General features: G+C 38.9%; 2 protein-coding genes across 10 annotated transcripts in view; both read left to right on the top strand.

Moving 5' to 3' along the window:
- Positions 1–1,240, top strand: part of UBE2Q2 (ubiquitin conjugating enzyme E2 Q2) — a 71,687-nt gene extending 70,447 nt beyond the window's left edge. For all 4 annotated transcript variants that reach the window (XM_059371756.1, XM_059371754.1, XM_059371757.1 and 1 more), the window contains one exon: positions 1,113–1,240. In XM_059371756.1, the coding sequence (XP_059227739.1) occupies positions 1,113–1,144 (32 nt within the window). In that variant the 3' untranslated portion in view covers positions 1,145–1,240. The remainder of the gene's footprint in view (positions 1–1,112) is intronic.
- Positions 1,241–6,672: 5,432 nt separating this feature from the next.
- The window catches only part of FBXO22 (F-box protein 22), a 30,642-nt gene continuing 21,622 nt past the window's right edge, over positions 6,673–15,692 (top strand). The window contains exons 1-4 of one of the 6 annotated variants that reach the window (XM_059371752.1): positions 6,673–6,783; positions 7,324–7,462; positions 12,081–12,168; positions 13,059–13,154. In XM_059371752.1, the coding sequence (XP_059227735.1) occupies positions 12,114–12,168; positions 13,059–13,154 (151 nt within the window). In that variant the 5' untranslated portion in view covers positions 6,673–6,783; positions 7,324–7,462; positions 12,081–12,113. The other 5 variants (XM_059371753.1, XM_059371751.1, XM_059371748.1 and 2 more) reach the window with 5 other exon arrangements.

The raw sequence follows: 15,692 nt of genomic DNA, 5'->3' as shown, positions 1-15,692 counted from the left end.
AGTGCTGACAACAAGATATTGATTATAGCCATGGTAGTAAAACTGATGCTTTTTTGTGCAGAGTAAATAAATAAGAACTAGTTTTCTTTAAGGAGAGTATTTACAGTAAAGTGTTCTTTACTAGAAATGTGGTAGCTTGTGACTTAATATCTGTGCTTTCTACTCACTTTTATTTTAATTACAAAGCAAACTCTACTTTTTCAGTGACTATTTCTGAAAGAATAGTACTTGAAACAGTTCAGGCCTCTGAAGAAGGAAATGATAAAACCTGAGGGCAAGACTGGGTTTTCATAATAATAATTCACAGCACACTAAATTAGTAGATCCACAGGTACTTGTATAGTACTTCGTAACCATGTGGATGCTCCACATTTCTTGGTATATTCATACTGTTCCAATGGCCGTTTCATTGCTAAGCAGTACTTCATTTAATTAGCCTTTCTATAGAAAGCTTAGATTTTTGTTGTCTGGGCATTTTTTCTTCTCTTTTATTTATTTTTTGTTGAAGCAAACATTGTGGTCAGCATTCAAAAATGTTTATGGAAATGTATTTTAGAAAGTGTGGGTGTGTAGAAGCTTAGCTTTGGGCAAAGAACAGTAGATTCAGAATCAGGAAATGGGTTCTAGGTTGGTTTATGCTGCTAGCTCTGATCCTAGGCATAGTCACTGCACTTGCTGAGATGATTTCCTCACTGCTGAAATGGTATCATTGCATTACTAACAATCAAGATTCTTCTTACTTTAAAATGCCAGCATTTGGTTTGAGGGATAGTTATTTTTAGTGAGGTTTATTTTTACACAATTGAAATAGAGGATAAAACCTAGCTTGTAGACTATTGTTCCATGCTATCATCTCTAGCTAGAAATTCGATTACTATAGAAATTTTATGTTGAAAACTCAAATACAGATTATTCATAGAAAATAACTTTTTTATATTGTGCACATATTGAAATGCTGTATTACCAACTCAAGTGTAAGTTTAATTTTTACAACAGGTTTAAACAAGAAAAATATGAGTAGAGAAAGTAGAAAGTAGCTATAACCTTAAATGAAATGTCATTTCTCCTAGTTGATTTAAGGTATTTTAACTTTTTTTCCCATTGTGTTTCAGGCTGGTACACCCCTCCAAAGGAAGATGGCTAAATATGTTGACTGCCATATGTTTGGACCAATGTTGCTTTAAAGAAAATCTTTCCAACATGCAGACACAAGCTTTGAGTGCCCCTTTAACAGCAGTACCGAAGACATTAGCTAATAGATAATTTTAGTGGATAATCTGTCAATTGATATCCTGTATGAGTTATGGCCTTTTCATTTTGATCATTTTAGGTATCTTGGACTGAGCAGTGGGGCCTTTGCTGTATTTTTTGTGATAAATACACATACTGGCCACTCATGATCTCCTTTTCTTGAAAAATCTGTTAAGCAGACAAGTCAGCATCAGGTTACAGAAGTTGTGACCATATGGTAACTCTCCCATATTGAGCTCATATGTTATGAGGACTTGCAATACACTGTTCCATATAGAGTCAATAAAAGTTTAATTGATGTTTAATATTGGTTTAGAAAATTTAAGGTCTTCTAAATCACAGTAGCTTTTTCAAGTTAAAACCATTTTTTGATACTGCCAAAATAATGACAGGAAGCCTAGTCATTAAATTGTTAAACATTTTTATGGCTAGGTGAAGAGATGAATTGTTTCCTGAAGATATGCTCTTAATTGACTTGTACTCTTTAGGCAAAGCAAAGCAAGGCTGTGTAAATTAAGTAATAATTTCCACTGGGGCATCAGAGTCTTGCTGGGCTGAATCTCCTTCTTGTTCAGTATTTCTTATGAAGAACTGCAGTAGAGAGCTTGAAGTTATTTAAAATACTAAATCATTTTATTTTATGTTTCCATTTTATTAACGGGATGTTGCAATCATTTTTAAACTAATAAACTTGTAAAGTGATTGGCACAAAGAATCCTTGGGCAAAAGCTGCCCAGGGACGTACAGAAAGTTATCTAATTTGGAGACTCTTAAATTTTTGCTATTGTCATAACCATGGCTTTTGCATTGAAAGACTAATAGGAACTCTACATGTGTTCATTCTTTTATAAAACCTGACTCAAATCAGTGTACCTCCATTTTATTGCCTTCCCTGAATCAATCCTGTTTGGTTGATGATAGATTTTTTTTGTATACCCAAGTTTGATTTAAAAGTAAATTCTAGTTATTAAGCACTTTTAAAATGAAATCCAGAAGCACATTTTCTGCACAAACAAGTTAGAAAATTCAAAAGTGTTTCCTATGCATTTGCTCTAAGTTTCAATTTTTAACTTTGTAAACCACATCAGAGAAACTTGGCACTTCTGCATTATTGTGTGTGTTTAATTTCTTTTTGTTCTATTTTGGTTAAGAGAACAGTAGAAAAATTTTCCGGAATTTTTGTTTACTTGGTTACATTTGTATAAAGTTCTGATTGCCAGTTGCTGAGATAATAAGTGACCAGGCAGAATTCTTTAAAGCATTAAAGCTCCTTAAACCTAAGGCTAAATCTTGAATACATTATTGAATTCTTTAATATCCTGATGGTTAACAGATTGACAGCTGCACATTTGGCATGCTTTGTTTTTTGGGGGTTTTATTTTTCATTGCAGATTTATTTGGCAATGTACAGTAAATTTTGTAAACTTGCATCAAGTTTATGAATAAAGAACCATTTAAAAAATAACTTTGTTACTTTTCCCTCATAAGAGATAATAGAAATACAAACACCTGAAGCCAAGAGTGAATTTTTTAAAAATAGGATTTATATATGGTGGGATGGGGTGAGGAGAGGGTTGAGAGGAACAGAGGCAGATTGATTTAACAAGAGAAAGCTAGAGAACCTGGAAATGGTGTGCAAAGACTTGGTATACTCAGGTTTTCCTCAACCTTTTCCCTCTCCCACTCTCATTCCTTAATATAAATCCAAGTGCTGCTTTCTCCATAGTTGTCCCTATTCTCCTCAGTTATTATAGTCTGCCCCTTCCTTAGTATTCCCTTGGCCTTACTCGAAAGTATCAAGTTATCTCACAAGAAGTCCTGAAGTCAGAAAACTCCAGGCCTGATACATCTGGCCTCTGCTATGCTACTTTGAGATTTTTCCATGCTGGCTTCATCTTTGTATTTAATGTTATGTCTGGATGTTGTAACTGTGTTACTCTGTCCAGAGGTAGATAATGGTCTTGTCTTTTAGAAGCCTCCCTTGCCTGCCCAAGCATATTGTTCTTCACTTTTCCTTGGCTAGAACTGGGGCTTGTGTCCACCCCTAAACTAATGGCTGATGAAAAGAATAAATCATGATTAGTTTGGACAAGTGGTTCTCAGTGTATGTTTGGGGAGCTCAGGAGACCCCTAGTGCCGGGGGGAGGTTTTTAAGGTAAAAATTATTTTGCTAAAGCATTATTTGCTATTTTCACTCTCATTTTCTTACAAGTGTACAGTGGACTTTTCCAGAGGCCACACAGTGTGATGGTACAACAAATGGAATTCCGAAGCAGATCCACCTGTCTTCTGTTAAGCCAGAAATTAGAGGTTTGCAAAATGTAAAGTGATGCCACAACTCTTCACTATTGGGTGAAGGGGGGCATAGTTAATTTCTTTTAAATTTTATTTTATTTTTCCAGTGTTCCAAGATTCATTGTTTGTGTACGACACCCAGTGCTCCATGCAATATGTACCCCCCACAGTACCCACCACCAGGCTCACCTAACCCTCCACCCACCTCTCCTCCAAAACCCTCAGTTTGTTTCTCAGAGTCCAGTCTCTCATGGTTCATCTCCCCCTCTGATTTCCCCTAATTCACTCTTCCGTTCCTTCTAATGTCCTCCATGTTATTCCTTATGCTCCACAAGTAAGTTAAACCATATATTAATTGACTCTTTGCTTGACTTATTTCACTGAGCATAATCTCCTGCATTCCCGTCCATGCTGATACAAAAATTGGGTATTCATCCTTTCTGATGGAGGCATAATATTCCGTTGTATATGTGGACCTTATCTTCTTTATCCATTTGTCTGTTGAAGGGCATCTTGGCTCTTTCCACAGTTTGGTGATTGCGGCCATTGCTGCTATGAACATTGGAGTACAGATGGCCCTTCTTTTCACTATATCTGTATCTTTGGGGTAAATACCCAGAAGTGCAATTGCAGGGTACTAGGGTAGCTCTGTTTTTAATTTCTTAAGGAATCTCCACACTGTTTTCCAAAGCGGCTGCACCAACTTGATTCCCACCAACAGTGTAAGAGGGTTCCCTTTTCGCCACATCCTCTCCAACACTTGTTTCTTGTCTTCTTAATTTTGGCCATTCTAAATGGTGGAAGGTGGTATCTCATTGTGGTTTTGATTTGAATCTCCCTGATGGCTAATGATGAGGAACATTTTTTCATGTCTTTTAGCCATTTTGTATGCCTTCTTTGGGGGCATAGTTATTTTTTCACGAAAAATTTATTTTGTCAATCTTTGTTAATCTGGATTTACTATTTTATGTGAATTATATAAAATGTTTTGATTTTTAATATGGCAAATATTAATGGACATAACCCACATAAACAAGCTCTTTGGGGTTGTCTTGTTTAATGTAAGAGTCTTGAGGCCACAATGTTTGAGATCCACTAGTTTAGATCAATTAAGTGTTTACCTTCAAGAGGTGGGGATCTGGGCACCTGGGTGGTTCAGTCAGTTAAGAGACAGCTTTCAGCCTAGGTGATGATCCCTGCCTCCTGGGATCTAGTGCCACATCGGGCTTCTTGCTCAACGGGGAGCCTGCTTCTCACTCTCCCTCTGCCTGCTGCTCCCCTTGCTTGCTCGCTCTCACTCTCTTTCTCTGTCAAATAAATGAAAGTCTTTAAAAAAGAAAAAGATGGAGATCAAATCTGGGCTTTGTTAGTAAGGAAGCAGCAGGAGAAATGGATGTTAAATAGGGATACAGCAGTGTATGCTGTGCTTACATTCCTTCTATCTGGTTCTCAACCTGAGCTTGTATCAGAATCACAAGAAAGCACAAGTCACAGACTGTTAAAAGTTAAACTCAGACTGTTGGGCCCTGACCCCAGATTCTGATTCAGTAGGCCTGGAGTTGAGAATGTGCCAAAACCCAACAGACAAAAGATGCTCAATGTTAACCATCAGGGAAATGCAAAATAAAACCACAGTGAGATAATTACTTTATTCCTGTCAGAATGGCTCTAATTACGAGCACAAGAAATGACAAGTGTGTTGCAGAAAATGGAACAATTATGCACTGTTGGTGGGAATGTAAATTGGTACAACCACTGTGGAAAACAGTATAGACATTCCTCAAAAAATTAAAAATAGAATTACCATTTGATCTAGTAATTCCACTACTGGGTATTATACATTCTTTATACAAAGAAAATGAAAACACTAATTTGAAAAGATACGTGCCCTTGTTTATTGCAGTGTTTATTCACAATAGCCAGGATAGGGAAGCAACCCAAGAGTCCATTGATAGAGGAATGGATAAAGAAACGGTATTTATATACAATAGAATATTATTCAGTCAGAAAACAAGAAACTTTTTGCCATTTGCAACAATATGGTTGGACCTAGAGGCCATAAAGCTAAATAAGTCAGAAAGACAAGGACCATGTGATTTTACTCATGTTGGAATTTAAGCAAAAGGAACAAATTTTAAAAAGACTCAAATACAGAGAACTGGTGGTTGCCAGAGGTGAGGTGGGTCATAGGGAGATAGGTGGTGAACATTAGAGTACACTGATCTTGGTGACCACTGAGTAACAGAGAATTCTTAAATCATAAACCTGAAACCAATATAACAGTTAATTGTATTTCAATAATCCTTTTAAGCTAAGAGCGTCTGGGTGGCACAGTCATTTGTCCATTTGCCTTCAGTTTTGGTCCTGATCTCAGCGTCCCAGGATCCAGCTGGAGTCCAGCCCAGCTCCTTGCTCAGCGGGGAGTCTGCTTCTCCCTCTGCCCCTGTCACTGCTTGTGCGCGCTGTCAAGTAACTTTTTTGGGGGGGAAAAAAAAATATATATATATATATGAATTATGAAGTTTACGCTTTATATATATATATATACGCTTTATATATATATAATATAAAGCGTATATATATATATAAAGCGTAAACTTCATAATTCCCTTGTGACTCTGATGGTACTATGAGGAACTAGTGTAGTTTGGTGCAAGTTTTCACAGCAGTGGTAGGTGGTATTTGTGTCGTCTCACACAAGGCGTGAGGGCGACATTCACTAGATGTTGAATATAGGTGGTCATCTCCACACACAGCCAGTTATTCTTAAAGCAGATACTCCCCGTTCAAAGATTGGGCTCACGTTATTAACAGACATTTGTACTGTACAGACGGACAAATAGTACCCAGTCTCCTCCTACAACTCAAGAATCAGAGAAAGCTCTGTGCCGACAAGGAATACAGCGCTGCAAATACAATGAGAGCACGGAAGGAGGATCTGTGCCCGCAGGAAGCGTGGAAAGTACCGGGAGGATCATCTATGCCAGCGGGAAGCATGGAAAGTACCGGGAGGATCAACAGATGCGAACCCACCACGTCAGAGCGCCAGCCCGCCCTCCCCAAGACCGACGCAGGAAACCGCGGGGCCTGGAGTCACGTGGGTGGAGCTCACCTCTCGGTCTCCCCCAACCGGCCGGAAGTGGAGCGCGCGCGCCTGCTCAGTGCGTGCTGGCTGGGAGGTCTTGAGCTGGCCTCACGGTTCCTTCCGAGTTGCCGTAGTGTTTGCTCGGCGGGTTGGTGAGGAATGGAGGTGGTGGGTGGCTGTGGTGATCATGGTGGTGGTGATCGCCAAGGCTCCTCCGCGGACCCACAGAGTACCTTTGTGTTGGGTAACCTAGCGGAAGTGGTGGAGCGTGTCCTCACCTTCCTGCCCGCCAAGGCGTTGCTGCGGGTGGCCGGGTGAGGAGAGAGGAGGCGGGAAGCTTAGTTCGGGACATGCTTCGGGCTTGCCCTGGCTGGCTGGGCGGGCAGACAGCATCGGGACCCACGGTTGTCCCACGGCTCCCTTTTCTTCCCCCGAAGTGATGTCCCCACCCGCGAGGTATGCCTGCCGTACCCCTGTGCCTGTCTCGGGGACTCTTCCTGCAGGGACGAGGTGCGCCCTAAGGTTTTCTCCGGCCCAGGTTGTCCCTCCGAATCTACGTCCCCAACACCACCCGCTCTGGGATTTTTGATCCCGCAAGAGTCTCTCTCCTGCTGGGCTAACGGGAGTTTCCGTGAGCGGCTGGAGAAGGAAATGAACGTCCCTTCACAACCTTTGTGCGTTTGTGCCCCCAGCGTGTGCCGCTTATGGAGGGAGTGTGTTCGTCGAGTGTTGCGGACGCATCGGAGTGTGACTTGGATCTCCGCGGGGTTGGCGGATGCTGGCCACTTGGGGGAGCATTGCTTGGTCCGCGTGGTAGCGGAGGAGATTGAGGCAAGTAAGCCGTATCGTGCACAGTTCCTTGCGGGGTTGTTGGGTCAGGCTTTGCGAACTCAGTCTTTTTCTTTTGAATCTCTATTTTGTGTGTGACCCTATTCTTTCTGAATTACGGAACATTTTCTCGTGACATGAAAAGATTTTATAAACACATAAGGATGTGCCATGATTTGTTTGACCGTTCTTCAGTTCTTAGGCATTTTGTGTATACAGATTTTTACTACTATAATAACGCTGTGGAGGACCTTCTCTTTACCTTCTTCCTTTGAAGCAGATATTATTGTCACTTTGGGCAGGGAAGGCATGCTGGGTTTCTTTTTGCTTAGCGTCACATTAAAAAGCCAAGAACCAATGCTTAAACCTAAATATTTCAGCCGCTGGTCCTGTACTCTTTGATATTGTATCTCTGGTACCCCAATTTCAAAAGATGGGCAAAGCCTGGGGAGGTAATAACTTGAACTGTGGAATCAGAGGAGCAGCTTTCTTGAGCACAGGTGACTGTGTGGCTGTGGTATCTCATTTGCCAGTGGGACAGAGCTGTTCTAGAGTAAACAATCAGTCTGATGTTCTTTCACTTCCTTATACTTGAGTATGCGTTACATACAAACAAGAATATTCTACATCTTCACAATGCAATCATCAGAGTCAGGAAATTCTTATTGATATATTTCTGCCATCCATTCCTCAGAATCCTTTCAGACGTTGCCAGTTGTCCCAGTAATGTTCCTCATAACAAAATAATTCGGATTAGAATCTTTTGTTGTTTTTGTCATTTAAGGTTTTTGGGGTTTTTTTTAAAGATTTTATTTATTTATTTGAGAAAGCAGTCCAGGGGTGAGGGACAAGCAGACTTCACGCTGAGTGCAGGTGCCCCTGTCATTTCTTTAATTTTTCCTGTGGAACAGTTTCTCAAGTTTTCCTTGGCTTTCCCAACTTTGACAAGTATGTAAATTACAGGCTGGTTATTTTGTAGAACATGTTTCTTGGGTTCAGATTATGTATTTTTGGCAGGAATATCACAGAAGTGATGCTGTGCTCTTCTAGTTTCATCCTATCAGGTAGCATATAATTTTAATTTCTGTCCCATTAACTGGTGTTAGTGTTAGTACCTTTGATAATTTGATTAAGGTGCTGTGTGCCAGATGTCACTCCTGTAAAATCACTCTTTTCCACTATAATTAGTAAGTATTTTGTGAGGAGGTACTTGGAAATTACATAATTATCCTGTTTCAATTCTTTTCATTTATTTCTGTATAGATTCTTAAGTCTATTATTTTATTCAATGGAATATAATCTCTAACTATCAGTCTTTATTTTGGTATCCGAATTGTCCCCAGTTTGGCTATCAGGAGCCCTGTCAGCTAGTTTCAGGGTCTTTTAGAGATGAGCCCATCACTTTTGGGCACCTCCTTGCTTTCTGGTGCAAGATATTCTTAGTTCATTTTATCTTTTGTCTGCTTTAATCCTGGAATCAGCCATTTCTTTAAAAAGCTCTGCTTCCTTTTAGTGGAGAAAGGTATTTCACGGTATTTAAAAGCCAAGATCTGGACAATTTGCTACTGTTGAAGGGTTTGCTGCTCCAGAGCCCAGTGGAACAGAGCCAAGGAGTGTGTGTGTGTGTGTACACACCATTACATACATACACCTTTATAACTATATTCTTATATATATGGAAATTCATGAGTTTGTATAAGTACATCCAATTCCAGTGCAACACAGGATTCTTTCCAGTTTTCTCTTAGGTTGTATTTATACAGTGAGAAACCTGGCTCTCATCATTCTTAATATGTTTAGATATTAGACAAATGCCCCATAAGTGACCAGTCTTCTGCTTCTACCTTCCTTGTGTGGATTTTCTCCTTTTTCTTTTTGGGCTCTAGGATTCAGACCCAGAGTAGGCAGTATCCAGAGGTAGTCTCACAGAAAACTTCCTTTGCATTTTGGCCCAAATCCTACCCAGTCTTGTTCTAGAAGTTGTCATTTGGAGAAATTCAAAATGCAGATGGACTTCTATAAAGCTGTTCTTTGCAGCATCATTTATTATAAGGGAAATTGAAAATAACCTAGTGTTTAGAAATAAAGTCACTTAATGATGAAGTGCAAGTTATATTAGTGACAGATGTTCATGTCATAAGTGAAGAAGGCAGATTATGAAATTATATTTAATATCATCTCAGTTATTGAAAACAAAGAATAGAAAAGAAGCTAAAATGTTAGCAAAAGTTTCCTCTCAGGGTAGAATTGTATGACTTTTTTATTTTAATGTTTTAAATTTTTACCATAGCAAGTATTATTTTTATATAGTTTTAAAAGTTTATACAATAGGGGTGCCTGGGTGGCTCAGTGGGTTAAAGCCTCTGTCTTCAGCTTGGGTCATGATCTTAGGGTCCTGGGATTCCGGCTCTCAGCAGGGAGCCTGCTTCCCCCTCTTTCTCTGCCTGCCTCTCTGCCTACTTATGATCTCTGTCAAATTTTTAAAAAAAGTTTATACACTATAATGGCTGTTCTAGCCAGATTTCTTTTTTTTAAAGATTTTATTTTTATTTATTTGACAGAGATCACAAGTGGGCAGAGAGGCGGGCAGAGAAAGAGAGGGGGAAACAGGTTCCCTGCTGAGCGCAGAGCCCGATGTGGGGCTTGATCCCAGGGCAGAAGGCAGAGGCTTTAACCCACTGAGCCACCCAGGCACCCCTAGCCAGACAGATTTAGATATGAACTCATCTTTAGTGCATATTAGCTGCCAGTCTCTGAAAAAGTTACCTAATCCCTCTGAGCTTCATGTTCTATCTCCATAAAATGAAAAGACAGTAAGAATTTTTCTCATACCCTTAAAGAGTTGTTCTAAGGTTTAAATAATAGAAAGGCGATGCATCTAATATATTACCTGCAGTACCAGAGATATTATTTTCAGTAAGTGAAATAATTATCTGTTATCAGTGTTATTATTAAAATTCATATGGTAATGCCCTTAAAGAAGTTTATTCATTATAGTAAAAGCTAGTGTGAAACATGGAAACCTTATCCAAATCATACTGGTTTTTTTGTGTTTGCCAAATTACCTAGTGGACATGATACTATTATAGCCATAAAGAAAGTTAGTTTTTTATTAGGAAGGTTTTAAAGTCCACTAAAAATTTTATAAAATGTCTTGCCATTTGAATGGTGGAATGAGGTTATAGTTGTCTCACATTGTGCTTTAAGAACATTTTCTTTTGAGGATTGTCATTGTCAGCACTTCTGATGAGAATTAGGAAGACTGGGTAATTGCTTTTCATTGGGTACTGGAAAAGACAGAATCATAAAACCTCAGGATTAGACTTCCTATCTTGTTACTCCTTATACCAGATATCACAAACTCAAATGACTCCAAGGTTAGGCAGATAACTAAGTTGGTTTAGGGTAACATCATACAGAGCAGTAAAGCCGTGGCATACCAGGGAGTGCTTGCCTGCATTTAGCCCCCATCAAGAGAAATGCAGTCAAAGTGTTAAAATGTCTATAGTTTTTCAAAAGAATCTGGAAGTCCACATTTTCTGTAAATATTATGTGGAATTTTAAATAATTGGTAACCAAATTATATTCTTCAAAAATTCTGTGTGAGCCATGGGAACTAGATCTATAGATATCAGGCGTGGAGCCACCACAGGGTTATCATTCTGTTTTAGTATCTTTTTTGAGTTTGTATGGAATCTGCTCTGAAACATCTTGGCATTCCTCCAAATTACAGTGGATTAACTTTTTTTCCCCATTTAATCACATTGAGGCTTTGCTTTATGTGAGTACTTCATTCCATTTTGACAGTAAAAATCTTTGAAAATAACCAGCTTAGGAAAAAAAAATATGTTCATCCTTTTGTTTAATTCAGCCACTTTGCCACTTGTCTGTAATGTGACATTTAGTGAAAACAGGAGTCTGAATAAGCCCAGCTCATAAGTGTAGGTAAGGTACAAGTACAAATGACAGATGTAAAGTATGTCACATATGAGGTTCAGGGTACTGAAGGAGCCTAAGAAAAGGTTTTGTAGGGGAGGTGGCATTTTAAGTGGTCTCTTGGGGGAAATAATCTTAAGTACGAAACAGGGAGAGCTGTAGGAGAATCTATACAGTAGTGTGTGTCTGGGTTATAGTAAGCAAAAAAGGTCCCTGGAGGGAACTAGATGGTAAGGTGAAATGAAGGCCTGGGCTGTTTCATTTGGTAGGCAGCGAAAAGTGGAATGGTACAGTTTGTATGCCTTCCCTTTGTTGCTGAGGTTTTTCTGTGATTGTGATGCCTATTCAAATAAAGCAAGTAGCGCGTTTTGCTGACATTTAATGTTTTTGCACCTTTTGCTGGCATTTAATGTTTTTGTCTAAGAGTTTAAGCTATGAAAATGAATGAGGCTGGAATGAGTTGGACTTGAAGAAGAAAAAAATAGATGCTCAAATGAATGACCTGAAAAGGTAGAAGCATGAATGAAAAATGAATGGGAAGTTGTTGGACTCAGAATGCTAATATTGAGCTAAGGCGGGGGTATGCTAACAAGAGTTTGGACCAGGGCTAAACTTTAAGGGACCGTGAGAGCACGCATGTATTTGTGTGATCTAATTCCGTTTTTGTTTTTGTTTTTCTTAGCAGAATGTTCACATCTTACCACAGACAGTTCTTTACATGGCTGATTCAGAAACTTTCATTAGTCTGGAAGAGTGTCGTGGCCACAAGAGAGGTAAATATTAAAAGAAAAGGTTTGGGGATTTGTTTGTTCCTTATGCACCTCTGGAGTTAAATATTGTCCTAGTCCTGAGAGTTACTGACTTTCTGAGGCTCTGGTCCTTCTCCCTATAGCATGCATGAATATATTGTTTTTGAAACTTGAGGGACCTTTTCTGATTCAAAGAAAGATATGTTTCTCATTTTGAAATACTTTAATCCTCCAGGCACTTTTTATTATTAAAACAGGATGTATATTTTGGCTTTTGAAGCCTTTTATTGTGTGATAGGGACCCATTTAGGGACACCAAAGTTATACTGTGCCTTCTTTTTGACGCTGCTAAGAGAAGAAGTAGACCAAGTGTGCCAGGCTGGGCACACTGAGGCCCAGAGCTAGACCTGGGTTATCACTGTCTAATTTGAATCCAGGTGACTTGTTTATGCAGTGAAAAAGTCATGCTCTCTAAAATCAGCTAAAAAGAGCACAACAACAAGTTAAAATTTTGCTGCTGTTGCTAAATTTAATAACAGGAGGACAAAAACAGTATATAAACCAAGGAAGAAAGGCAATTTAGTGGTGCTAAGGGTCACATTTAGAATTTAAACTAAAAAACAGGCCCCAAATGGGAAAGTATTTGTTTTCATCAAAGTTTTTAAGCTTTTTTTTTTTTCTTAAGTATGCTCCACATGGGGCTTGAACTCACGACCCTGAGATCCAGACCCGAACTGATATCAGGAGTCGGATGTGTAACTGACTGAGCTACCCAGGTGCCACATTGACTTTCTTATAAAGCATTCTGGTATAAATAATTTAAATTTTGTTCAGTGTTTGCTTTTTTCCCCCATACAATCAGATTTGACCTAAAATTAATAACATTTAATAATTTTGCTACTATATTATTACAGCAAGGAAAAGAACTACTATGGAAGCAGCGTTTGCCCTTGAGAAGCTATTCCCAAAACAGTGCCAAGTCCTTGGGATTGTGACCCCAGGAATTGTAGGTGAGAGAAAATACCAATTTGATGATTTCCTGCCTTGCATTAATGTGAAGCACTGTAGATTGGTGAATTACTTGTAGCTTAAAAGCACATTTTTATTTTTGGCCATCCAAAATGCCATAAAGTTAGCTGGGATCAGGAGCTACAGTAGACCTTCCTAGGAAACTTCTGTTTCTCTTCTTGGAGACCATGGTTTGAAGTCTATAGTGTGAAATTATACTTCTTCCCAAGTATGCTGCTGGTGAATTTGTACTAGTTTTTATTATTGTTGATTCTTTTCTATAGCTCATGGGGGAGAGATACTCTGTTGAGGCAGTCATGGTACAGTGGTTCAGGTGCCAGGATTAGAATCCCAGCTGTACTTAGTATCTCTCTGTATGACTTTGGGTGACTTACCTAACTTCAGAGGACTTCAGTGTCCCCATACATGAAATGGAGATGATTGATAATCCATCTTTGGAAAGTTATGAAGATGAATTAACACATGAAAAGTAGAGTAGAGATGTGCAGAAATCAATGTGTAAATGTTAGCTATTAGGATTTTCTTTGTTCCACTCAGTGGTACTCTATACTTGGCATTTTTAATCTTCACTGAGACACTTTTGATCTGAATTTGAGTCTCTTATATGGTGAAGTACAAAGGATTTCAAGTGTTTACAAATGAATAAGGGTAAATACATGTTGATAGGGACTATTTAATCTTTCCCTTTATCAGCCCCCCCATACTATTACATCTGCCTATCACTACACATTTTGTTTCTCACTGGATTAAAAAAATGGTAACAGTAACCATGTTTTTTTTAGTTTTTGAATTTTCCTTAAACGAGTGATCTAGGTTTTGCCATTACTAGTTGTTAGCAAATGCTTATATAGAAAAGTAGCTTCACCATTTTCTTAGGCCTCTCCACCTCACCCACTTTTGCTTTTTCAATCACATTTCAGCTGGGGGTTGGAGAGGGAGGGTAGACTTGGGAGGTCTACCTTAAGCCTTCCTTTTGTGCTTACCTTACCTTGAAAGAGTTCTAACTTTGACTGTTCCAAGTTTCCTTATGATCTTGGTGTCAGGGTTAGATGCCATTCCCGTTGCCGCTGGTGTTTTCTTGGACACACTTACTGGTTTTGGTTCCCCTGAAGCCAGGTGCTTTCTTTGAGCCAGTTCTATGCATTTCCCAACAACGCTTCGACCAAGATGGTTGGATTCCTTTTTCTTAGGCCACAGTTTAGTGATTGTTTCTAAAACAGCTATTGGCTGCTGGCACATCTTCCTTCTTTAGGTTCAAAACACTTAAGGTCTGAGAAAAAGTGTTCATTCTTATATGTGCGGAGGTCATCATCCTTTTGAGGTGAACTTTACCTCCAGTGACGTGCACAATTTAATGAGTTTTGACAAATGAATACTCTATACTACACCCCAGTCAAAATAGAGAATATTTCCATTACCTCAGGAATTTCGTTCATGTCCTTTTCCTGTTGATCTCTGCCTGCAAAGGAAATCCCAGTTCTGATTTCTGCAACCATAGATTAGTTTGCATTTTATTGAATGTCATATAAATGGAACCATACAGTATATACTCTTTTTATGTCTTGGCTTTTTTAGTCGGACTAAATATTTTTAACAACATATTTTTGGGATTATGTTACTCTGTGTATCAGTAATTCTTTTAAGAATTTATTAAGTATTATTCTGTTACATCAATAGACTATTTTTCCACTCTTTGATGGAGATTTGGATTGTTTCACATTCCTGGCTATCACAAATGATGCTGTTGTGAACATTTTTTTTTTTTTTTTAAGATTTTATTTGAGAGAGAGTGTGAGCATGAGCCAGGGGGAGGGACAGAGGGACAAGCAGACTCCCCGCTAAACAGGGAGCCCATGGGGCTTGTCCCAGGACCCTGAAATCAAGAGTCAACTGGTTAACAGACTGAGCCACACAGGGACCCCATGTTTTGAACATTCTTATGTAAGTCTTCTTGTGGACCTGGTTTTGTTCTACTTGGAAGAGGTGGAATTGCTGGATTTTATAAGAAACTGCCAAACTGTTTTCCAGAGTTGTTCCATTTTATACTCACCAGGGATGAATGAGGGTTTCAGAAGCTCACAGCTGCATATCTTCTCAAACACTTAGTGTCTTCAGATGAGTCTTTTCATTGTAGCCATTGTAGTGGGTATGAGGAGGCTTCTTTTGGTAGTTTTAATTTGAATTCCTCCAAAGATTTTAATTATGTTGAGCACCTTTTCAGATGTTTTGGGGTATTTGTATGTCTGTTTCTGTGACGTATCCAAGTCTTTCAGTGAATTTTTTTTTAATTGGGTTGTTTTTATTTTTGAGTTGTTTATATATTCTAATTCTAATTTACGAGTATAGGTGTTATAAATATTTTCTCCCAGTCTGTTGCTCACTTTCATTCTCTCAACAGTGTCTTTCATGACCAGTGAACATTTATTTTGGTGAAATCCAGTTTATTTATGTTTTTTCTTTTCTGGTGTTTTATGTCTTCTCCAAGAAATCTTTGCCTATTTCAGAGTGACAAAGATATT

This window comes from Mustela nigripes, chromosome 13 (assembly GCF_022355385.1).
Source record: "Mustela nigripes isolate SB6536 chromosome 13, MUSNIG.SB6536, whole genome shotgun sequence".
NCBI classification, from domain to species: domain Eukaryota; kingdom Metazoa; phylum Chordata; class Mammalia; order Carnivora; family Mustelidae; genus Mustela; species Mustela nigripes.
This window is presented reverse-complemented; position numbering and strand designations above follow the sequence as displayed.